Genomic DNA, 22516 nt, shown 5'->3' with positions numbered 1-22516 from the left:
TCAGAAGATGAAAGAAAACATCTCCTCAGTCTCTAAACACTTTTCATACTGATTTTAGTGTCTTTTGCTGCGAAGACATGCATAAAATAAAACTTCTATACTGATAAATTTTCAGAATCCTTCTTTTAAAAATATCAAAATGAGAATTGCATTAACAATAATGTAAAAAATAATATTGTGTGTTGCATGTGCTTTTGAATCAACTTTGTTATGTGATTCGTTTTTGGTTTTTTATAGCTGTGACATTTGGTCAGTTGTTTAACGGGTTATGCAATAGATTTTATTCTTCATTACTTAGTAGAGACTGAGGATGCTTTGCTTCAAGTGTTTTTCCGAAATGTTGGGAAGTTTGAATTTAAACTTTTAAGGATGTCAGTCATTTAGTGCTTTTTTTAGAGGGTAGCCAAATTGCAAATTCTTTGAAAAATCAGCAACTAAATTATTCCTCCATAGTTATACAAATAGTTGGTAACATTTATTGAGTGCTTACTATGTTCAAGGCACTGGCATAATACTCCCAACAGAGTGGTAATGATTTGTACTAATTGAAAGATAATAAAGGGTTAATAAGTGAAAGAGTGAAATAGTACACTACAAACACAGGGGCTTTTCTCATCTTGAGCCTGTTGTAAAGGAAGCAAGTAGGAGCATCTTATCTGATCTCAGTTGTTTAGAAATAATCTGATTTTTTTCTCACCAGGTAACATCATATCTAAGTGTTAACCTAAAATTTGTCTTACAGTTAAATTTCTCTCTAATAACAATGTTCTACATTCTTTTTTTCTTGTTTTTTTTGAGTTCTTTTGCCTTCATAGTCCACCTCGTGTCTAGTAGGTATGTGGGACATAGGCAAAATCACAATCAATGTCAATATTGGGTTCTTTTAAAAAATATTCAAGAAAAACTTAATTTCCTTAAAATGTGTACAGGTTGGTAATCTGTACCTTCTTAAAAATCCAACACCACCAGCAGCAGTAGCAAGAAGACTCTCATTTAATCATTCCAGAGTTCATCCATCCATTTATTTATCAAACTATTTTTTTGGCGTGTATGTGGCGTGTCAGGCACTATGCTTAAATATTGTGGAATGCAAAAACAGATAGGGTCTTTAATACCATGTTTTATGAATGAGGAAACCTAGTCTTAAAAAATAAATTACTTGCCCCATGTCAGACTACTAGATGAACATGAAGTTAAAGCCAGGTCTGTCTATACCAGAGCCTTTGCTTGAGGAACACTGCCTGTCCTGATGCCTTGCAGTGTAAAATCGTATTTTGACCATATTGGTATCAAATTTGTCTTATATGTCCTTAGTAAGGAATTTGACTATGCTGGATCGACCTTCCTTCGTCCCTCCCTCCCTTCCTCCTTTCCCCCCCTCCCTTCCTCCTTCCCCTCCCTCCCCTCCCCCTCCCCACCCTTCCTTCCACCCACCCTCCCTCCCTCCCTCCCTCCCTCCCTCCCTCCCTTCCTTCCTTCCTTCCTTCCTTCCACCTTTTCCTCTTAAATACTGATATTCCACCTAGTTCCACCCTCTGGGTTCTTCTCATTTGTCTGGGCATGGATTTCTTTGGCTTTATAATATTTGGGTTTTTTGAGCTTCTTAAGCCTGTAAGAGTGTGTCTTTAATCAAATTTGGGAAGTTTTAATAATATGTTATTTCTTCAAAACTTTTTTCTGCACTGCATTTTTTCTCTTCTCCTGACACTCTCTGGTAACATAAATGTTACATCTTTTAGTATTATTTCATAGGTATCTGAGTATTTGTTCATGTAAAAAAAATCATTTTTCTCTCTGTTGTTCAGACTGTAACATTTTTATTGATCTGTCTTCAAGTATACTGAGTTTTAATTCTGTCTTCTCCATTTCGCTGTGGAGTCCATATAGTGAGTTTTAAATTTTCACTTATTTAATTTTTATTTGGTCTTCTTTACATCTTATATTTCTTTGCTGAGTCTTTCTTTTTTTCCAGATATTTCAAGAGTTTTAGTAGTTTTGGTTCCCTGGAGTTCTCCTCTTTGGTCCTCTAGCCAGAGAGCCGGGGCTTTATTTTCCCAGTTCTGCCACAAACTTCCGTGACTGAGACTTGTCTGGGGCTAAGTAATAGGAAGATATAGAGAGAATATTCTAGGTTTAAACTTACTCAATAAATTCTTAAACTCATATATCAAATTATTCAGTTCTAGATGTTTACTCTTTTTTACAATTTTAATCCTCTGTTGAAATTCTCCATTTTTTCATCTAGTTTATGCATTCTTTTCTTTACTTCCAGTATCTAAATCATTTTGAAAACTTTTTCTAGTTTTGTTTTGTTTTTAGTTTTTAATCAAATTATTTTGCCTCTTTCCATAACTATCAGTTGTTTATTGTTTGCCAGACACTTTATAATAAGAACTGTTGATCCTTCAGATTGTATATTCTACCAGAGTGTTCACCCTTTTGTATACAAGGCTGATGTGGAGTGACAGGAGAGCTGATCACCTTAATAAAGTTAAGGATTAAAGCTAGGTCAAAGTTGATTTTCAGTTTTGATAGATTCAGTCTACACTATTTGCCTCTGTTTCTAGAGCTTGACTCTCTAGGACTCTTAGTTTAGACCACTGGGGTCTTTGTCTCATCAGCTGTGTGAAACAGTTCACCAGAGCTGCTCTCAGAGGTTTCTAGCTTAATTCTTCATCCTTCTGCCCAGCATACCTTCAAAATTTGCCAAATAGCTCAAGTGGGAGACTGACATTAAAAAAAATTTTTTTTTTAAATTGAAGTGTAGTTGATTTACAATGTTGGGTTAGTTTCACCAGTACAGGACAGTGATTCACTAATACATATATTCTTTTCCAGATTCTTTTCCCTCATAGGTTATTCAAAAATATTGAGTATAGTTCCCTGTGCTATACAGTATGTCTTTGTTAGTTATCTATTTTATTAATAATAGTGTGTATATAATAATCCCAACCTCCTAATTTATCCCTCCACCCCCCTTCCCCTTTGGTAACCATATGACATTTTGTTTTAGACCCTCAGTTTCCAATTTTATCACTTTAGTACTATGTAATAACTAAAATTCCAACTTTTTTTTTAACCCCCTTGCCTTCCACCTCCATACCATTGTTCTGCTAAACCCAAAGTCTGAATTTTAAACTTCTAGATATAACCAGGATAGATACATGTCCTCTCCCAGTCCCCAGCAGAAGAGTGTCTTTGTTTTTATTCTCCACTCTTCTAGGGATTTCATTTCTTGCCTATCATGTTTTTAGTTCCTTTGCTCTTGGCCTTTGTTTTGTATGCACTGCCAAACTGGGCAAACTTTCTGGTTTTTAGGTGATTTGGGTTAACCCTCTTAGCTTACATTTCATTTTCAGAATTCAGCAAATGTGTTATGGGACAAACCAGCTGTGTGTTTGAGGTCCCTGAAATGTCAAATTTTGTCTTTCTAGCCTCATGCTGCTGAGTACAAATTTGGACAGGTCAGGCAAACAGCTACCAGTGCTGGCCTACCCTTTGAACAGTTCTAACCTCCCTGGAAATTTATTCATTTGGTGCTCGTTGCTTCCATAGATCTTTTCTACCTTTAATGATTTATAATTTGTATGACTTTTCTAGTTGTTGTCAGTAGGAGTGCTGCTTATTACCCACTATATGGTACTCAGAATCAAAAGTTCTATATGTTATGTTTGGATAAGAGATTTAAATGTTTGAGTGTTTCTGATGAGTGATATTTTTTATAGTTGTGTAGAGAAAAATGATTAATTATTGCTTGAATACTATCCATATCTGTTACATATGTTTATAGACTTTTGCAATCAGAGTAACTAAGGCCCATTACAAACCATGTATTCTGTGATAGAAATAACAGCCAAAACCAAAGCAGTAAAGGAGGGAAAAAGTATAATTTGTGTTTTGGAACTTCCTGTGGACATATGGATGACATTCTAGGTTTATCAAGAGACTATTCATCTCATTTTGAGAAACACTGTCTTACAGTATTTCTCTTTTCCTTATATATGGCTTTTTCTTGTATAGTTTAAGAGTAAATATCAAACAGTTTTACTGTTTAATGAAAATTATACTTTGGTTTAGTGAAATTCTGTTGTGTGTTTTTATAATGGGTAGAAACCTAATGCATATGCCGTGCATCTGAATTTAGGAATAATTCATTTTATCTTAATCATCTATATTTATATACAAAGTACTTTTCAACAGTATATTTGATTATTTCATGTGCAAAAATCTTCACCTTCAGAGTTATAAATGGGAATAATTAAAAACTAAAACATTTTAGAATTGAATAAGGACTTATCTAAGCAACACATGCTTAAAACTGCTTTCTTATCAAAGAAAATAAAATTAGAGGTTGGAGAAATACCTTTAAATTACAATCCTTATGAACTAATAGCTTAACCCTGGTTTTGAATGACTGTTACTTTTTCCATCTTTTAAAAATATGCTTAAATATAAACACATGTGGGAAATGTTCTTTTGGCTTTTATCAAACTGACATTTAAGTGAATTTTTTTGAACCTCACTAAACATTTGTGGTAAAAGATTTCAAAGCTTTGAATCTTTCTATTTGCCTATGGATTTTTTTCCCCCTGTGTTATTCTATTAACATTTGGTCTTAATAAGTATAACCTGTTTAGAATTACTGATGTTTTTTCATTTATTATTTGTTTAGATGAGAAGTTTAGGAAAGAACTTCATCAAAAACCCTACTTGGCAGTTATGAATGCTTTCTTAAGGAAGTTAAATTTTTTGAGTTTTACTCTAAAGATTTTACTTGTGTCTAATCCCTAATATGTCTTCTTTATGAAGTTTTCAAAATCGTTGATGTTTGGTTTCTGTGCCATGATGTTAGCACAATGTGAGATCTCCTTTATCTTATGACGTATGATGAGCTCTCTCTCTCTTTTTTCCCTCCAAGACTGGGGTAAAAGAGGCTGTAGTTAACTGTGAAAGTGGGAAGCAATTGCCCTAAGATAGAACTAGAAATTATAAAGGATGGTTTTATGGACACTTTCCTATTGATATTCTTTCTTACATTTTACTTATAAGGACTTTTTTTTTTTTTTTTTTTTTTTGCTTAAGGATGATTGGTCCTGCATTAGGGTAGAATCATGAAATCTTTCTCATTTCAAGTAGTATTTGTTTAATATCAGATAACTAGAAAAATTACACATTAAAATTTAAGGAGCTATTTCTATTCTTTAATTTCTTCTCTCCCATTTTTTTTTTTCCTTATCATTCTTCCTTTTATTTTTCTGTCTTTTTAGAATGATTTTCTGGATTCATCTTAAAAACAAGCCCCCAACTGCCTTTTTATTAAAAAGTAACTCATTTAGTTTTGGGCCACAAGGTGTTTTATTCTAAATAGTCTTATTTTTATTTTATATGATTTTAATTTTTTCTTAATTTTTGGATGGATCTCCTAATCCTGAGTCTGCCACTTACTAATTGTGAGAAATTCATCAAAAATCATTTAACTGGGCTTAGAGGATAAGGAAGGTGAATTTACTCATTCTTCTTAAAACAAGGAACACAAATAGAATCACACATAACCTGCACTTCAGAATTGCTAGGAGACAGATCATACTAAGAACTCAAATTTCTTATAAGTATTGGAAGAAACATCATGTTGTAATAGAGCAAGCTCTTACTTACGCCTGTACATCTTTACCGCTGGAGAGCAGAGGTGGAGGGTGGAGGGCCTTAAGAGCCTATGAAAAAGAAGGGAGAGATGTGGAGAATGTAGTTCAAGAACAGATACGATCACTCCTGAAAAGAAAAAGTCCAACACATGTTCCAGACCTGTGTTTATGGAGCAGGATCAGACAGGCCCTCTCACCAGTCAGTGCGCCATCCCCAATCCATTCCAGTTAGATTTCTCTTTTTGCCCTTTAAGTGGCTTGCCTAGGAAAGCCCCTGAACCCTGTCCTGATCCTTAGAGCAAGGGATCTCATTATTGAAGAGAGAGAGTTTTGGGGAATTTCCTTTGGTGCCCCCCTAGATACTATGTTCTTTTTTCTTTTTAATTTAGTTTTTAAATTTATTTATTTGTTTATTTATTTATGGCTGTGTTGGGTCTTCGTTGCTGTGCGTGGGCTTTCTCTAGTTGTGGCGAGCGGGGGCTACTCTTCGTTGCGGTGCGTGGGCTCTCATTGCAGTGGCTTCTCTTGTTGCGGAGCACTTGCTCTAGGCATGCAGATTTCAGTAGTTGCAGCACGCGGGCTCAGTAGTTGTAGCTCGTGGGCTCTAGACCGCAGGCTCAGTCGTTGTGGTGCACAGGCTTAGTTGCTCCGCGGCATGTGGGATCTTCCTGGAGCAGGGCTTGAACCTGTGTCCCCTGCATTGGCAGGCGGATTCTTAACCAGTGCGCCACCAGGGAAGTCCTTTTTTTTTTTTTTTTTAAATAAGTCAGGTTTATTGAGGTATATTGAGATATACTTGACATAGAGTAAAACTCACTGTTTTTATATGTAATATTCTGAGTTTTCACAAATGTACACCGTTGTGTAACCATCACCAAATTAGGACATTTCTGTTGTCCTCCAAACTCATACTTCTTTGTAGTCATTTTCTCCTCTCTGATTTCAGTTCCTGACAATCACTACTCTGATTTCTGTCCCGATAGCCTTGCCTTATCCAGCATGTCAAATAGATGGGATCATATTGTTTGTAGCCCTTCTATGTCTGGCTTCTTTCACATGGCATAATACTTTTGAGATCCACCCATGTTCTTGAATGTGTGGATGTACCACAATTAGTTTATCCATTCACTGATGGACATTTGGGTTATTTCAAGAGTTTGATGATTATAAATAAGGCTGTTATAAACAGTCACATACTTGAGTCAGCTGGTAAGTATATGTTTAACTTTTTTTAGAAATTGCCAAATTGTTTTCTGAAGAGACTGTACCCATTTTTCATTTCTGTCAGCAATGTGTGAGTTTCAGTTGCGCTGCATCCTTGTCAGCACTTAGTATTGTTATTTTTTAAAAAGCCATTCTAATAGCTGTATCTCCTTATGGTTTTAATTTGGATTTCCCTAATGACTGTTGATGTTAGAATCTATGCTTATTTGCTGTCTATAGCCTTTCTTTGGAAATGTTTCTATTAATCTTTTGCCCAGTTTTTTTTATTGGATTGTTTGTTTTCTCATTACTGAATTTTGAGAGTTCTTTATGTATTCTGGATAGTATATACTTCTCAAAGTTAATATTTATAATAAATGTTGAAAAGTATTTTTATAACAATAAGTATATTTTTGAAATGGTAGGTCAGTACTGTTTAAGTCATTATGAATTATGAACACTGCTTTAGCACCCTTAGTTGCTAGGTTCACTATGACATATTCAGACTGAGCATAGCTTGTCAGACTTGTCAGGAATTAATATTATATAATATGAAAAATATCATTGCTTGGTAAGTCACTTTTTTCAGGAATGTTAGAGAATAAAAAGTTTATATTTCTAAAGTTTTCTTTTAAAATTCTCACATTTATATCTTTGCCATTTGTCTTACCAATTTACATCATTGATTAGGTAATTTATTTAGAGTTTAAAAAGAGGTATATTTGGAAGAAATTTCTTAACCTAAAAACCGAGTGATGATAGGAATTAAAAATGCCCTAAATTGTAAAACTTTCTTTGGATCTTATAAATTGAACTAGATGATGTTTGATCCTCAGATTACAGGAATAAGACTTAGTTTTTCATTCATATCCTTATGTGTGGGTCACAGTCAGTGGAATTAAGCATACTGTGATTGTTTTTCTAAGATATAGTGAATATGCATTGTTTTATTATCATCTTCCAACAAGTACTGTTCTCCTTACTCTTCACACTCCTGATTTTCTTTACTTGTGTGTGGTGGGTATTCTTTATTCTTGAGTGCTAAATTTTCTGAGCAGAACATAATATATCCCATTGGATATATTATGTTAGACTCTGCTTGTGTTTACTTCTTACAACTCATTGAAAAATCATTCACTGTTTGTTCCTCACTCTAACTTTGTAAAGTAGAAACTAGTTGGAAATTTTATGAAACGAACAGTACAGTATATTAACAAGCAGCAAAATGTAGATGCTTTCTTCAGTATAGCATCATAATTCTCTTCCATTAAATTTTTCAGTTATTGACTTTCCCATAACCTATCTGACCATGTTGTAGTTAGTATAATAATTACTGTTTTTGAAAAGGTGAATCTCTTTGTAGTATACTATCCTGCATTTATTTCCATTAATACTTGTGGCTTGACTTCAATGCCAAAATGGCTTTTATGCTAAAGGATGGATTATGTTAGCTAAGGATGGATTATGTTAGCTTGCCTATGTTTACTTTGGTCATTTAGTCACTGCCCAGCTGTTCCACAATTAGAAGCTCTTGCTGCTGTGAGTAGCATGCTTATGATCATCAGTATTATTTTTATTTTTATCAGAAGTCTGTGCTATCTTTTTTTTCAATTTATTTTATTGAAGTATAGTTGATTTACAATGTTGTGTTAATTTCTACTGTATAGCAAAGTGACTCAGTTATACATATATATATATGTATTTTTTTATATCTATACATTCTTTTAAAAAAATTTGTTTTGGAGTTTAGCTGCTTTACTATGTCCTATTAGTTTCTTCTGCACAGCAACTTGAATCAGCTATACATATACATATATACCCTCTTTTTGTGGTTTTCCTTCGCATTTAGGTCACCACAGAGCATTGAGTAGAGTTCCCTGTGCTATACAGTTATGTTCTCATTAGTTATCTCTTTATTATACATAGTATCAATAGTGTATATATGTCAATCCCAATATCCCAGTTCATCTCACCCCAGCCCCCCTTGGTATCCATACATTTGTTTTCTATGTCTGTGTCTTTCTTTCTGCTTTGCGAATAAGATCATCTATACCATTTTTCTAGATTCCACATATGTGCGTTAACATATGATATTTGTTTTTCTCTTTCTGACTTATTTTACTCTGTATGACAGTCTCTAGGTCCATCCACATCTCTGCAAATGACCCAATTTCATTCCTTTTAATGGCTGAGTAATATTCTATTGTATATATGTAACACATCTTCTTTATCCATTCCTCTGTTGATGGACATTTAGGTTGTTTCCATGTCCTGGCTATTGTAAATAGTGCTGCAATGAACATTGGGGTGCATGTGTCTTTTTGAATTGTGGTTTTCTCTGAGTATATGCCCGGGAGTGGGATTGTTGGGTCATATGATAGTTCTATTTTTAGTTTTTTAAGGACCCTCCATACTGTTCTCCATAGTGGCTGTATCAATTTACATTCCCACCAACAGTGCAAGAGGGTTCCCTTTTCTCCACCCTCTCTCCAGCATTTATTGTTGTAGATTTTTTGATGATGGCCATTCTGACTGGTGTGAGGTGATACCTCACTGTTTTGATTTGCATTTCTCTAATAATTAGTGATGTTGAGCATCTTTTCATGTGTTGGCCATCTGTATGTCTTCTTTGGAGAAATGTCTATTTAGGTCTTCCACCCATTTTTTGATTGGGTTTTTTTTTTGATATGTTCTATCTTTTAATAGACTTTAAATATTCATATTTGATCATTTTCATATGATACCTTTTCTGTGCATACTAGCATTCTGAGGTATGGTCTAATACTAAACCAGGATTAAAAGACTAGTATTTAGTCATTGCTTTCCCTACCACATTAGTATTTGAAATCTTCTCCACTCTCTTGTATTTTACTTTTCTTCTCAGAAACAAAGCAGATATATAGATAGCTTTCATATTATTGTCAAGAATTATCAATTGTTTATAAAGTATTTAATAATATGTGATATGAGAGTGGAAAACATTACTTAGAATTTAAATTCTCCTATATACTATCAGCACAAGTATTAAAAATTCTTTATAAGTATATGGTATATTGCTTTCTGCTTTTTCCATAAGGTTAGTCTTCCAAGAAATTCTGAACTACATTCCAGTGACATTCATTTTTATTTAAAAGTTTTCTTTAATAAAAATACTTCCATTTAAAAATGAATATAAATACATGATCAAATTGTAGAAAATATCGAAAAGGAAAAGGCTTATGTCTAAAATACTGATGGGTTGTTAATGCGGTTCTTCTGTTCATTTTTGTTAAATTCTAACGAAAAATACTGAACATTTTGTTAAATTCTAACGAAAAATACTGAATACCTTTTTATATTCTGATAATCTCTTTGAACAGTAAATATAAGAACATCCCTTATTATATTTTGGTTTTCATAAACTACAAATGTTCATTTCTTACATTTTGTGTTCTTTCGACTTTATCTTAATTTGCTACCTATATTTTCAATGTCATTTTCATACATTTGTTTATTTACTCACTCTTTTTTAATTGTATCATCATAAGCTGCCAAAATTCCTTCCTAGGATAGTATAGCATATAAACAATTATAATATGAACTATATTATATTCTGTCCAATGATAATCATTATAATTTAATCCTTCCACTATTTTTGAATATTTTGTTTTAAATTTTACTTTATTATATCTTATGGTAATATGTTCAGCTCTTGCATATAGCATTATTTATGATTTGGATTACTTCCTTAGGGTAGAGTCCTAGAAATGGATTTTTATGATAGTAGTATATAAAAATTTTTATGATTCTTGATATGTATTGCTAAATTACCTTCCAAAAGAGTTCTGTCACTAACACTGTATGGTTATATCAGCTTTTTCACATCTCTAGTAATGCTGAGTATTAATTTTTAGTGTGCAATTTAATGTGCAGAAGTCTGTTTACATGTTTTTGATTACTAGTGATTACTAGTGAATCGTGTTTTTGATTACTAGTGAACGAAGCTGATTCTTTTTCAATATTTATCATTTTTCTTTTGTTTATTGTTCATTTGTCCATTTATATGAGCCATAATAGTTTCTTTTTCTCATATGAGAATATTAAAATAGTATTTAAAAAATATTGAATCAGTAAATTCATTAAAAGTTAATGTTAAAGTATATAAAATGATAATTAAAATATTTTAAAAATCTTTTGGGTAAAGATAACCATTTTTCATATTTGTTAAACAGTTCCTATCCTTTATATTTTAAGTTTTTAATTTGTTTGAATTTGCTTTTATTTAGAAATGCTTTAAATATTTTTGTTATCAAATTTGTTGTTCTTATTCTTTGTTTGCTTCTGTCAACTGCAAACTCTCATCCAGAAGTTTGATAAGCACTGGATCCAGTTTTCTCTGGCATTTTATTTAAGTAATGTTGCCTCTGGAATTTTTTAGCATCATAAAAGCTGCATACTTTATTAATTTGAGCTTCATAAATCCTACCAGATTGCTGGTAGGAAAATGTATCAGCTACTGTTCTTTCAATTGTGTTTTTTGTTTGTTTGTTTGTTTGTTTTTGGCTGCATTGGGTCGTCATTGCTGTACACGGGTTTTCTCTAGTTGCGGCGAGCAGGGGCTCTTCTTCGTCGTGGTGCATGGGCTTCTCTTGTTGCGGAGCACAGGCTCTAGGCACACAGGCTTAAGTAGTTGCAGCACGTGGGCTCTAGAGTGCAGGCTCGTTAGTTGTGGCGCATGGGCTTAGTTGCTCCACGGCATGTGGGATCTTCCCGGACCAGGGAACGAACCTGTGTCCCGTGCATTGGCAGGTGGATTCTTAACCACTGTGCCAACAAGGAAGTCCCAGTTGTGTTTTTTGATTGAGGTGTTTGATACGCCTACTCCATTCCCACAGAGAAGCTCAACCAAATGGAGAAAGTAAGAATGTATCTATAAAGTACTAAAATTGCCACACATCTCTCCCTATAGAAAAAAATCACGTGTTGGAAATATATAGAAGTTCCCTGCAAAATATAAAGATATCATAAACTCTGTCATCACTAAACAACTTAGAAAATAAGGTTTTTATATAATTGATTATATCCCTATAAAGCTGTAATCATGGTTTTGAGGCTTATTAATGTTTTAGCCTGAACTTTTTTGTTCTTTCATTAAAGATACACAGTCCTTCATCTTTTCCTAGCATTTTCCACTGTGTACACTGATAGTTTTGACACAGATAATGTGGACCATTCATACACAAACCGGAGATTTTGTATCAACTAGAAAAATGTGTAGAGAAAATGTGCCGAATCCATGCAAGAGATTAAAGAAACTAAATTTTTCCTCAATGCAGTTAGTTCCGTAAACAGAAAATTTTCTGGGTTTGATAATCAACTACTTAAGAGTTCCCTTTTTTTAATATGATTTTTCTTCTCTCCTGTATTTCCTTTCCTAACACCATCCAACTGATCATCCGAAGTAGAGGTCTTAGAATTGTTTTCCCTCTGCCACATCTTTCACCTCCAGTTATTTATCATATCTGATGTCTTAAACTTCAGAAATGATTCCTTAGCTTGATCACTTCCCTGTAGCCCTTTAACTCAGCATCTGATCTTAGGTATGAACTTTTCCAAAGGCTGGCGATCTGCCTCTTTTTATTCTGCCCTGTCCTCAGAAGAGTGCTATCATCATTCAAAAAAAAAAAAAAATCTGCCTTTCACACTATTAGTAAACAGATGTTAAAAATTCCTAGTTGCCTACTGAAGAATGTCTAAATTGATTAGCCTGGCACAGAGAGTTTTGTCAGTTTTTACTATTTTACCTACATTACCTGTAACTTATTTTCTGAATATGTTAGAGTTTTTGTTTTACCCCTACCGTTGAATATTTTTTCTCCCTTATTTGTCAAATTATTGTTCAAATGTTAAACTTTCCCTACCTGTTTCATTCGGAAACACTTACTTCTCTGCTCTGTGTTTTGTTCTGTATATAGTTCTATTTATATAATTGTATGGAAAGTTGCTGTTTTCTTCCATTATAAGGTGAAGTAGATTTTAAAATATTTTTATTAGAAAACAATTTATATGCTTATTACACAATCAAAACAAATGTATATAAGATCCATAATTGCTTGTACTTTGGAGCGAACCACCGTTAACACCTTGATTGTAGTCTTCCAGGTCCTTTTTAGTACACATGTATATTGGATAATTTTGTTTGCAATATACATATATATATTGCACTTTTCTTGGATTATACTGTGCGTATGTTTTGGTTACTTAATATTTCTAAATTGAAATATATGGAAAATATCTATCAGTAGTATAAGTCTACAACATTTAAAAATATTTAACTCTTTAGTAGAAGCAATGCATACACACAGTAAAAATAAATCAAAGTGAAAAATTAAGCATTTCTCTCTAAGACTTCCAGTTTTCTGAAATGGACCTACCCTATCATTCATCAGAATTCATCAGGATTTATAAGGCCAAAATTTGGAATAAGCCTAATTTGTCCATTGATTCTCACTGCTATTTATTCTCTGTGCATATTATGCTGGAGGTTCTAGTGTCTGCACTGAGGCAGGAAAAGAGGAGAAAAAAATTTTTTCCTTATTCACAAATGATGACTATATATGTATGGCAAAAACACAGAAAAATCATTGCTGTTAATTAGAGATGTTAGCAACTTGGTTGGAAAAAAAAATTGATGTAAAGATTATATTTCTAAATACCAGCAACAAATAAAAATTAGGTTTAAACAAATATCATTTACAGTACTGTTAAAACGTAGGAAGTATGAAGTCGTGACTATAAGAGAGGAGCAGGATTTATGGCACAAATTATGAAACTAATAGATGTTAACCTAAATAAATATACTGTGGTATATACCGTAATCATGGATTGGACAATTGTCGGGATGGTGGGGGGGCTTGCTTTATGGATCTTAATTGTGCAGCATGTCGGCTACAAGTGGACAATTTAATATTGGAAAGATATCACTTTTCCTTGTGTGTGTGTATGTATGTATATATATATATGTATATATATATATGTGTGTATATATATATATATAAATAAGTAATTGCAATCCTAGTCAAAATTCTGACAAGTTTTTTTTTTTTTTGGAAATTGACATCTAGTTGTGCATTTATGTGGAGGTCCAAGAGGGCCAAGAATAGTCAAAGCACTCATGAAGAAGAACATGAAGAGGGCACTTGTCCTTCCATTAAGACTGATAAAACAATAATATATAAACAGAAATGGAATTTTTGCAGGACATATAGATAGGCATATAGATCAGTGAGTCAGAATAAAGAGCCCCCCCCCCGTACACACACACACACATATAGTTGTCTGTCTGTTTGTCTGTCTGTCTGTCAGTCTTTGGTAGTGGTGATGGTCATGGTAGTTACACAAGCGCTGAATTTCAAAATACTATTTTTAAGTTGTATATTTATTTCAGATACCTTTAAGAAATTTATAAAAAATAAAACAACTAAAAACAAAGAAACAATTTTAAAAAAACCTTCCCTTCTCCACTCCATACAGGGGCAAACACTAACAGGTTTTTTTTTTTAATTAAAAAAAATCAGTTAATTTATTTTTGGCTGCGTTTGGGTCTTCGTTGCTGCGTGTGGGCTTTTTCTAGTTGCAGTGAGGAGGGGATACTCTTCATTGGGGTGTGCGGGCTTCTCATTGCGGTGGCTTCTCTTGTTGCGGAACACGGGCTCTAGGCGCACGGGCTCAGTAGTTGTGGCTCGCGAGCTTAGTTGCTCCACGGCATGTGGGATCTTCCCGGAGCAGGGCTCAAACCAGTGTCCCCTGAATTGGCAGGCGGATTCTTAACCACTGTGCCACCAGGGAAGTCCAACAGTTTGTTTTTAATAGTTTACCGTTACAAATATAAATAATGTAGTTATGTCCCATTTTTTGAATTAACAGAGTTACTTATCTATTGACTCATCTGAAAGCTGAAGAATATAGTGCACATGTTACTGTTTTTTCTCCTTTTTCCTGCCTCATTGTCTTACTTATGTTATTTTAGATATTTTAATTTTTCTACTGACTTATTTATTTATTTATTTATTTATTTTAAAGCTTAGGGGAAGTCAAGAGACTTCTTCGCAACAGGATGGAAATTTTATTTTATTTATTTATTTATTTATTTATTTTTGGTTCTGTTGGGTCTTCATTGCACATGGGCTTTCTCTAGTTGCGTCAAGTGGGGGCTACTCTTCGTTGTGGTGTGTGGGCTTCTCATTGCGCTGCTTTCTCTTGTTGCAGAGCACAGGCTCTATGTGCGCGGGCTTCAGTAGTTGTGGCACACGGGCTCAGTAGTTGTGGCACCTGGGCTTAGTTGCTCCACGGCATGTGGGATCTTCCCAGACCAGGGATCGAACCTGTGTCCCCTGCATTGACAGGCAGATTCTTAACCACTGCGCCACCAGGGGAGTCCCGTGACTTTATGACTTTAAGCAATATACTTAAAGCCTCTTTTTTAAAAAGTTGATCATTAACATGAGATAATTGTGGACTCTTTTCAAATGAAGGAATGAGAATAAGAAAACTTTACATCTCTCCATTCTTCCATCTTCAAAATGTCAGTGTTATAGATAATGTTTTTACATTCTGTTTTATAAGTATAATTAAATGTTACATATTTTATCTCTGCATAGATTCCAAAGTTGAAAACCAAACAAAACATCATTACTAAATGACTAGGTAGATATTTTTCTCTGTAGAACCAAGTAGTGTGATTGAATGAACTCTTAGAAGAGAAAATACAATCCTTTGTTATTAAAATTTTTACTGTGTAGGGGAGAATTTTACATGAAAAAAATATAGTAGACCCTCATTTAAATTTCTTTCAAAATACACTTTTCCAAAGTCATAAACAGTTGTCACTTTTTCCTTTTTTTTAAAAAACCCCATGCAGTTGTTTTTCTTCCTCCCTTCCTCCTTTCCTTTCTTGCTTTCTATCTTTCTTGGCCATGCTTCAGGGCTTGTGGGATCTTAGTTTCTTAGTTCCCCGACCAGGGATTGAACCCCGGGCCCTCAGCAGTGAAAGCACCAAGTCCTAACCCCTGGACCACCAGGGAATTCCCTCTTATGTTTCTTTTTGATTTATACACCAGCATAGAGTACAGTAGTTCGTTGTCTTTTAGCTTCCTATATTAAGTCTGGTGTTATTCTGATTCTTATTCCTTTTTATGTAGTGTGTTATTTTTCACCCCAGAAGCTTTTAAGGTTTTCTCTTAATATGAGAGTTCTGAAATTTAACAAGGTATGTCCAAGTGTGGATTCCAGTCCCTACTTCCGAGTGTAATTGCTTGGTGTTTGGAGATATCTGAATATTATATATATATATATTTTTTCTTTTGATGACTTCTTTTTTTCCTAGTGTTTCTTTCTTACCCTTCATTATCTCTGTTCTCCTTTTCTGTCATTCATATTAAATGGATCTTGGACCATCTAATTCATTCTCTGTTCCTTTTAAGTTTTCTTTCATACTTTTCATCTCTTACATTTTTGATCCAATTTCTGGGTATTTTTCTTAATTTCAGTTTCGTTCTCTTCATCTTTTTAAAATCTGTGTCCATTTTAATTGCTTAGGTCATTGATTCAACTATTAATTTTAAAAATTCAATGGTGGTAAAGTTAATTTATAGCAGCTCTGTTATTCTCTAATTGTTCTTTTTTCATATAACTAGACAGGTAGGTTTCTCCGAATTGTCTCTGAGAAAAAACTAGGCAGAAAGTGAGAAACAGTGTGAGAGTTCCTCAAAAAGTTAGTCTTAGAGTTACCATTTGACCCAGCAGTTCTACTCCTACGTATATACCCAACAGAAATGAAAATGTTATATCTACATAAAACCTCGTACATGAATGTTCATAGCAGCATTATTCCCAATAGCCAAAAGATGAAGGCAACCCAAGTGTCCATTGTTGGATGAAGGACTAAACAAAATATGGTATATCTATAATGGAATGTTATTCAGCAATAAAGAGGAATAAAGTACTTATATATGCTGTAGCATATATGAATCATGATAACATTATGCTAAGTGAAAGAATCCAGTCAACAATGCCATACACATATATATTATTCCATTTATGTAAAATGTCCAGAATAGGTAGAAATACAGAAGATAGAAAGTAAATTAGTGTTTGTTTAGGTCGGGGGAAGATGATGTAAGATTGGGTTTTGATAGCTAAAGAGTATGGGGTTTCTTTCTGAGTTAATGAAAATACTCTAAAATTGATAGTGATGATGGTTACAGAAGTATAAATATATTTTAAATGATCAGATTGTAGACTTCATATGGTTGAATTGTATGATATGTGAATTATATCTCAATAAAGCTGTTATCAGAAAAATAAAGAAAAAAAGAAAAAGGCAGGCGAGGAATCTACACATTTGCTAGATAAAAGAGGACTTTTTCATGACAGATTAGAGCATTTAAACAGATCTGACTCTTGTGGGTAAGGTAGGAGTAGTTGGGCAGCTACCCTCGTGTACCAAATATAGTATTTAAAGAAATTGCTCTTGCTGTTATGTCTCCTGTCACTGCTTTGTCAATTCTGTTACATTTGCTTTCTGTTAAATTAGAATTTATTTCTCAAATTCGTTGTCTGTGCGTGGCATCTTTCCTTGCTTTGTGGTGCTGTTATACTTTTGTTCATTTTCATATATAAAAAACATACTTTTTGACATTCAGTCAGATTTGGAAGGGGAAGCAAACATACGCTTCCTCTTCCATCCTGAAATGTGAGGTTCTATAATTTTTATACCCCTTGAACTAATTTTAGAGATAACATTAATAAGCAAAATTTTGGTTTCTGTAGAAAACTCTTAGTTGACTGGAATGAGGAGAAATACACTGATTTCTATGTGTTTGTAATTAACAAGTAATTCTGAGACTGCAGTTCTGAATTTGACTAACCAGTGAGTTGTATGTGACCTTTGTTGGACAGTCTGCTCAAATACTTTATGCCTCACTTTCCTTGTTTGTTTGTTTGTTTGTTTTTTAAATGGCAGACATAGTGAGGCCGGCGAAGCCTCAGCCACATCCTTCCATTGCTTCTTTTTTAAAATTTTATTTATTTATTTATTTATTTATTTATGGCTGTGTTGGGTCTTCGTTTCTGTGCGAGGGCTTTCTCTAGTTGCGGCGAGTGGGGGCCACTCTTCATCGCGGTGCGCGGGCCTCTCCCTATTGCGGCCTCTCTTGTTGCAGAGCACAGGCTCCAGACGCGCAGGCTCAGTAATTATGGCTCAGGAGCCTAGTCGCTCCGCGGCATGTGGGATCTTCCCAGACCAGGGCTCGAACCCGTGTCCCCTGCATTGGCAGGCAGATTCTCAACCACTGCGCCACCAGGGAAGCCCCTCCTTGTTTGTTAAATAAAGACATTCTGTTTATCCCTTTTAGTTTTAAAATTGATCATGTTTACAGTTGACCTTTGAACAACATAGGTTGAACTGTGTTGGATCCACTTAATAAGTGGATTTTTTTTTCAATAAACATAGTTTACAGGTCTTTAAGTGTGGGGAAAAGTTTGTGTTTGGTTAGAGATTACAGTATGTGGAATCAAAAGAACTAGAGTTTGAATCCTGATTTTATCCAAACTGCTTTAGCATCCTGCCCTTGGGTGAGTCATTTATCAGTTCCTTTATTTTTGAGGCAGAGATAACTGTCCCGCAGACGGGTTGGGGATTGGTGTGTTGACGCCTCTCTTCCCCTTCTATCCTGCCTGAACAACTCGCAGTGGAAGACCTTCACATAACTTTTACAGTCCGCCTTCAGTGTCCATGGTTTTACATCCATGGATTCAACTAACTGTGGATTGTGTTGTACTGTACTATGCAGGTATTTATTGAAAAAAAAATTGAAAAATATAGGAGCTAATAGTACCCACCTCATAAAGTTGTGAGCATTTTAAAAAATGATTTGGATAAAATGTTTAAAACAATAATTTTTGGCACACATAATAAATATTATATAAATGTTAGCTGTGGAACCTCACCCTAAAATGTCAGAGGGTTCTGAAATCCTGTAAGTTTTAGAAAAACTGAATAATAGTCAAACAGGTTTCTTTGTTTCAGATATCTCAGTGCCTTTAATATGCTGATATGCACTATGAAAATTCAAGATGGAAATAGAGTACACACATTTCCTACGCTTATTTGGTCACATAATCCTTTTCCCTAGAGCGTCTTGCAAAGCTAGTGTTCTTTTTAAACCGTAATAGTCTAGAACCATGTTGGTCCAGTAAGGTAGCGGCTAGCCTTGAGGTTATAGATACTCAAATTTAAGTTAATAAAGTTAAATAAAGTTTAAAATTTTATTTAAAATAAAACTCATCAGTCACACTAGCCACCTTTCAAGCGTTCAATAGCCACGTGTGGCTAGTGGCTGTCAAACTGGACGCACAGATACAGAACATTCCCACTGGAGTCAGAAAGTTCTGTTGGATGGTGCTGGTAGAATTTGATAACAAAAACAAAGTAAACAATAGAGTATGTAGTTGGTTTACTGTAATTTTAGTATCTATAATAAATTTAGGCTCATCTAGTTCTTCCCGAAATATTATAGTTGTTTGATTCTTAGTCATTGGAAGGAAGAAATTAATGATGATGGAACGCAGAAGACTATAACTTAAGGAAAGTTCTTGAGAAAGTGAGAAAGGATGGTGTTGCTGTAACGACAACAGACTGGGTGGCCTACAACAGAAATTTATTCTCTCAGTATTCTTGGGAGGCAGAAGTCTGAAATCAAGGTGATAGCATGGTTGCACTCCTTGTGACGAGCCTAGGGGAGAATCCTTCCTTGCCTCTTCCAGCTTTTGGTGGGTGTTGGCATTCCTTGGCTTCCTTGGCATATGGCCACATCACTCCCATCTCTGTCTCCATTTTCACCTCATCTTCTCCTCTCTGTCTTCTCTTTTGTCCATTGTAAGAAGACCTGGCATTGGATTTAGGGCTCACCTGGGTAATTCAGGAGGGAGGATCTTACCTGAAGATCCTGAACTTAATTATGTCTGCAAAGACCTTTTTTTCAAATAAGATTACATTCACAGGTTCTGGGGGGACATATCTTTTTGGAGAAATTGGCTTTTGAAAGTGGAATGACCTCAAACGAACATGGCAGTTGATCACTGTATGTTTACTTTGTCTATTCATTCTTCCTTTCTCCTCCAGTCTCTAATATCACTCTTAGCTGTTACATAGTTCAGAAAGTAATTAGAAGAGAACATTTCCTAAACTACCACAACTAGCCACCTATCTGCATCTGGGACTATGTGCTTTGTTTTCTCTCCTGTTAGTATTAGGTGAATATTATTAGTGGTATACAAATAACTGCTGTCAGCATTTTGGCAGGTTTGCTAATTGTGTTTATTGGCATCTCAGGGTTTTATAGATGGGATCTGAAGGCAATTGGAAGTATGGAAGTGGGTATAATAACTGTGTTTTTCCTACTCCTAATGTAACCATCTCTGTATTTATCTCTTTTTATATTTTGAAGTTCTGTGAAATGTTTCATTTGAGTAAAAAGATCTACTTCCATACTTAAAAATTTAAAGTTTTGAAAATACTTTCCAAGACTGGCATCGTTTTTGAATACTCTATTCACATCCCAATCTCTCTCTTCTTTGACTGATCTTCTGTAGCACTTGCTGTCTACGTTGCATACATTTTGTTGGTTGATAATTTGGTATTTTAAAATTTTCTTTTTCATGTGTATTCATCCTTTTGTCCCTCCAAAGCTTGTAAATCCTTTGAAATTAAAATGTATACGTATGCCCTTTGGTTATCTCCCACAGCGTCTAACATGTTAGAGACATGTAGTAGGGAATATTGACTTGTGATCTGGATTATTAAATGCTATGTAATTTGAGACTTATTAGAATCAGTATCCATAGCCCTTTGTCTGGGTATGTGTAATTCTACGGGTTTATATGGATCATCTTGTATGAAAAGTTTTATGTATAGTTTGTATATGTATTTTCCTGGAGAGACGTTCTCTAGCTTTTATCAGATGCCAAAGTAATGAAGTATCAAAGGTTTAGTTTGTCTCTCTCTGCCCCTATATTTGGCAGATACAGAAATTGTGTCACTAAGCAACTTTCCTAGAATCATACAACCCAGTGTAATTTCCCAATTCTTTAAGTTATAAACCAATAGCCTTTATGATATCTAAAACTTTTAGAACTTATTAGAATATACATTTGTAAGGATTTTAGAGTTCAACACTTAATATAGGAAGATATGCATTGCTTATAAATAATAATTTATAAAGTTTTATTTTTACCTTCTGTTTAGTTTAATGGCTAATTCTGGTCAGCCTATACATTTTAAATTCTTATAGTTGTACACTTGTGGAAAGAATTTCTTAAGTATGGAAATTTAGCAAAGTTGTTTTTTATACAACATTTTAATTCATTTATTCAACATTATTATGTAGTTCCAAAAGTTTCACTAAATGTGATTTAACGAACTTCTAATCAGAAAAACTTGCATTGTGACAACTGACAAATGCTAACTTACTTTTTTCTACTGTGATTTCCTTTTAGGTTTGATGAACTTGTAAAAAAATTCAAAGTTGAATATCATGCTGGTGGCTCTACCCAGAATTCAATTAAAGTGGCCCAGGTTGGTTAATTATTTTAAAGGTGATAAAGAAATGGATTCAGAATGATTCTAGACTTTTGGTCATTGTGCATAATTATTCCAATCTATATTTTGTTGCTATAGAATATTTTTGTTGGTTTTGAATGTTTATTATTCATTTACATTTCTTCTTAATTTCTTGTGGAATCCTTTGATTATTATTTTATATTTCATGTTACTGATTTGTAGAAATTCTGCATATTTTATAGATAGTATTCTTTTTTATTCTATAAATTGGAAGTATTCCTTATTTGTCATTTGTACTTTAACTCTGCTTATCATGTCTTTTACTTTGCCAAAGTTCTTAGTTTTTTTTAATATAGTTAAACTTTATGGCTTCTACATTTCATATAATACTTAGAATGGACATTCTTACAACAAGATACTATAAGTTTTCTTGTTGTATATATAAATACGTATATACCTATATATCTACATAGTTGTATGTATGTATGTGTAAATTTATGTATCTGTGTCTATATCTATATACGTCTTCCAGAGGGTAATTGGATAAACTCATTTTGACATATACTCTACAAGTTACCAGCGTGACCTAATTTTAAGTGGGAGTGTTAGTGTTCTATTTAAAGTTCCAATTATGAAGGACATGAAAAAGCTTTACAGACTTCTGGTTCTTACCTCTACGATTTGTAAACTAGCTCCAAATCCCACTAACTGCAGTCAAAGGTCAACTCTGATGGACTCAGGTCATTTTGATTGTTTTATTGATTAATGCTTCCCCATTGAATTTTAATTATGGGCCAGAGAAGTGGAAAATTGACAAACAAAGGTTGAACAATTTCTGTTTTTTTGAACTAACTTTTATTAGATTTAGACATATACTGTAATTATCCTGCATACTTCCAAAGCTCAAATTTAATCATAGTATTAAAATATTGTAGGTTGTAAAATATTGTGTGCAGTGGCCTGAGGAGATGAGGTCTTTGTATTTGTCAGCTGATTTTGTTTGTTTGTTTGTTTAACATTCCGGTGGTCACTTTGAGAGCTCAGGTTAATGGAAAAAAGACAGTTTACTTCT

At 34.0% G+C, this 22516-nt stretch overlaps 1 protein-coding gene across 9 annotated transcripts in view; it reads left to right on the top strand.

Moving 5' to 3' along the window:
* The window catches only part of ADK (adenosine kinase), a 496766-nt gene that overhangs the window by 170253 nt on the left and 303997 nt on the right, over window positions 1-22516 (top strand). For all 9 annotated transcript variants that reach the window (XR_014253411.1, XM_082424930.1, XM_082424929.1 and 6 more), the window contains one exon: window positions 21381-21459. Coding sequence is in view for 8 of the 9 variants with exons in the window: in XM_082424930.1 (XP_082281056.1) it covers window positions 21381-21459 (79 nt within the window). In the remaining variant the exon portion in view is untranslated. The remainder of the gene's footprint in view (window positions 1-21380; window positions 21460-22516) is intronic.

The sequence above is a fragment of the Balaenoptera physalus genome (assembly GCF_965194825.1).
Source record: "Balaenoptera physalus genome assembly, chromosome: 14".
NCBI lineage: Eukaryota > Metazoa > Chordata > Mammalia > Artiodactyla > Balaenopteridae > Balaenoptera > Balaenoptera physalus.
The sequence above is the reverse complement of the archived record's forward strand: the minus strand, read 5'-3'. Positions and strand labels throughout refer to the sequence as shown.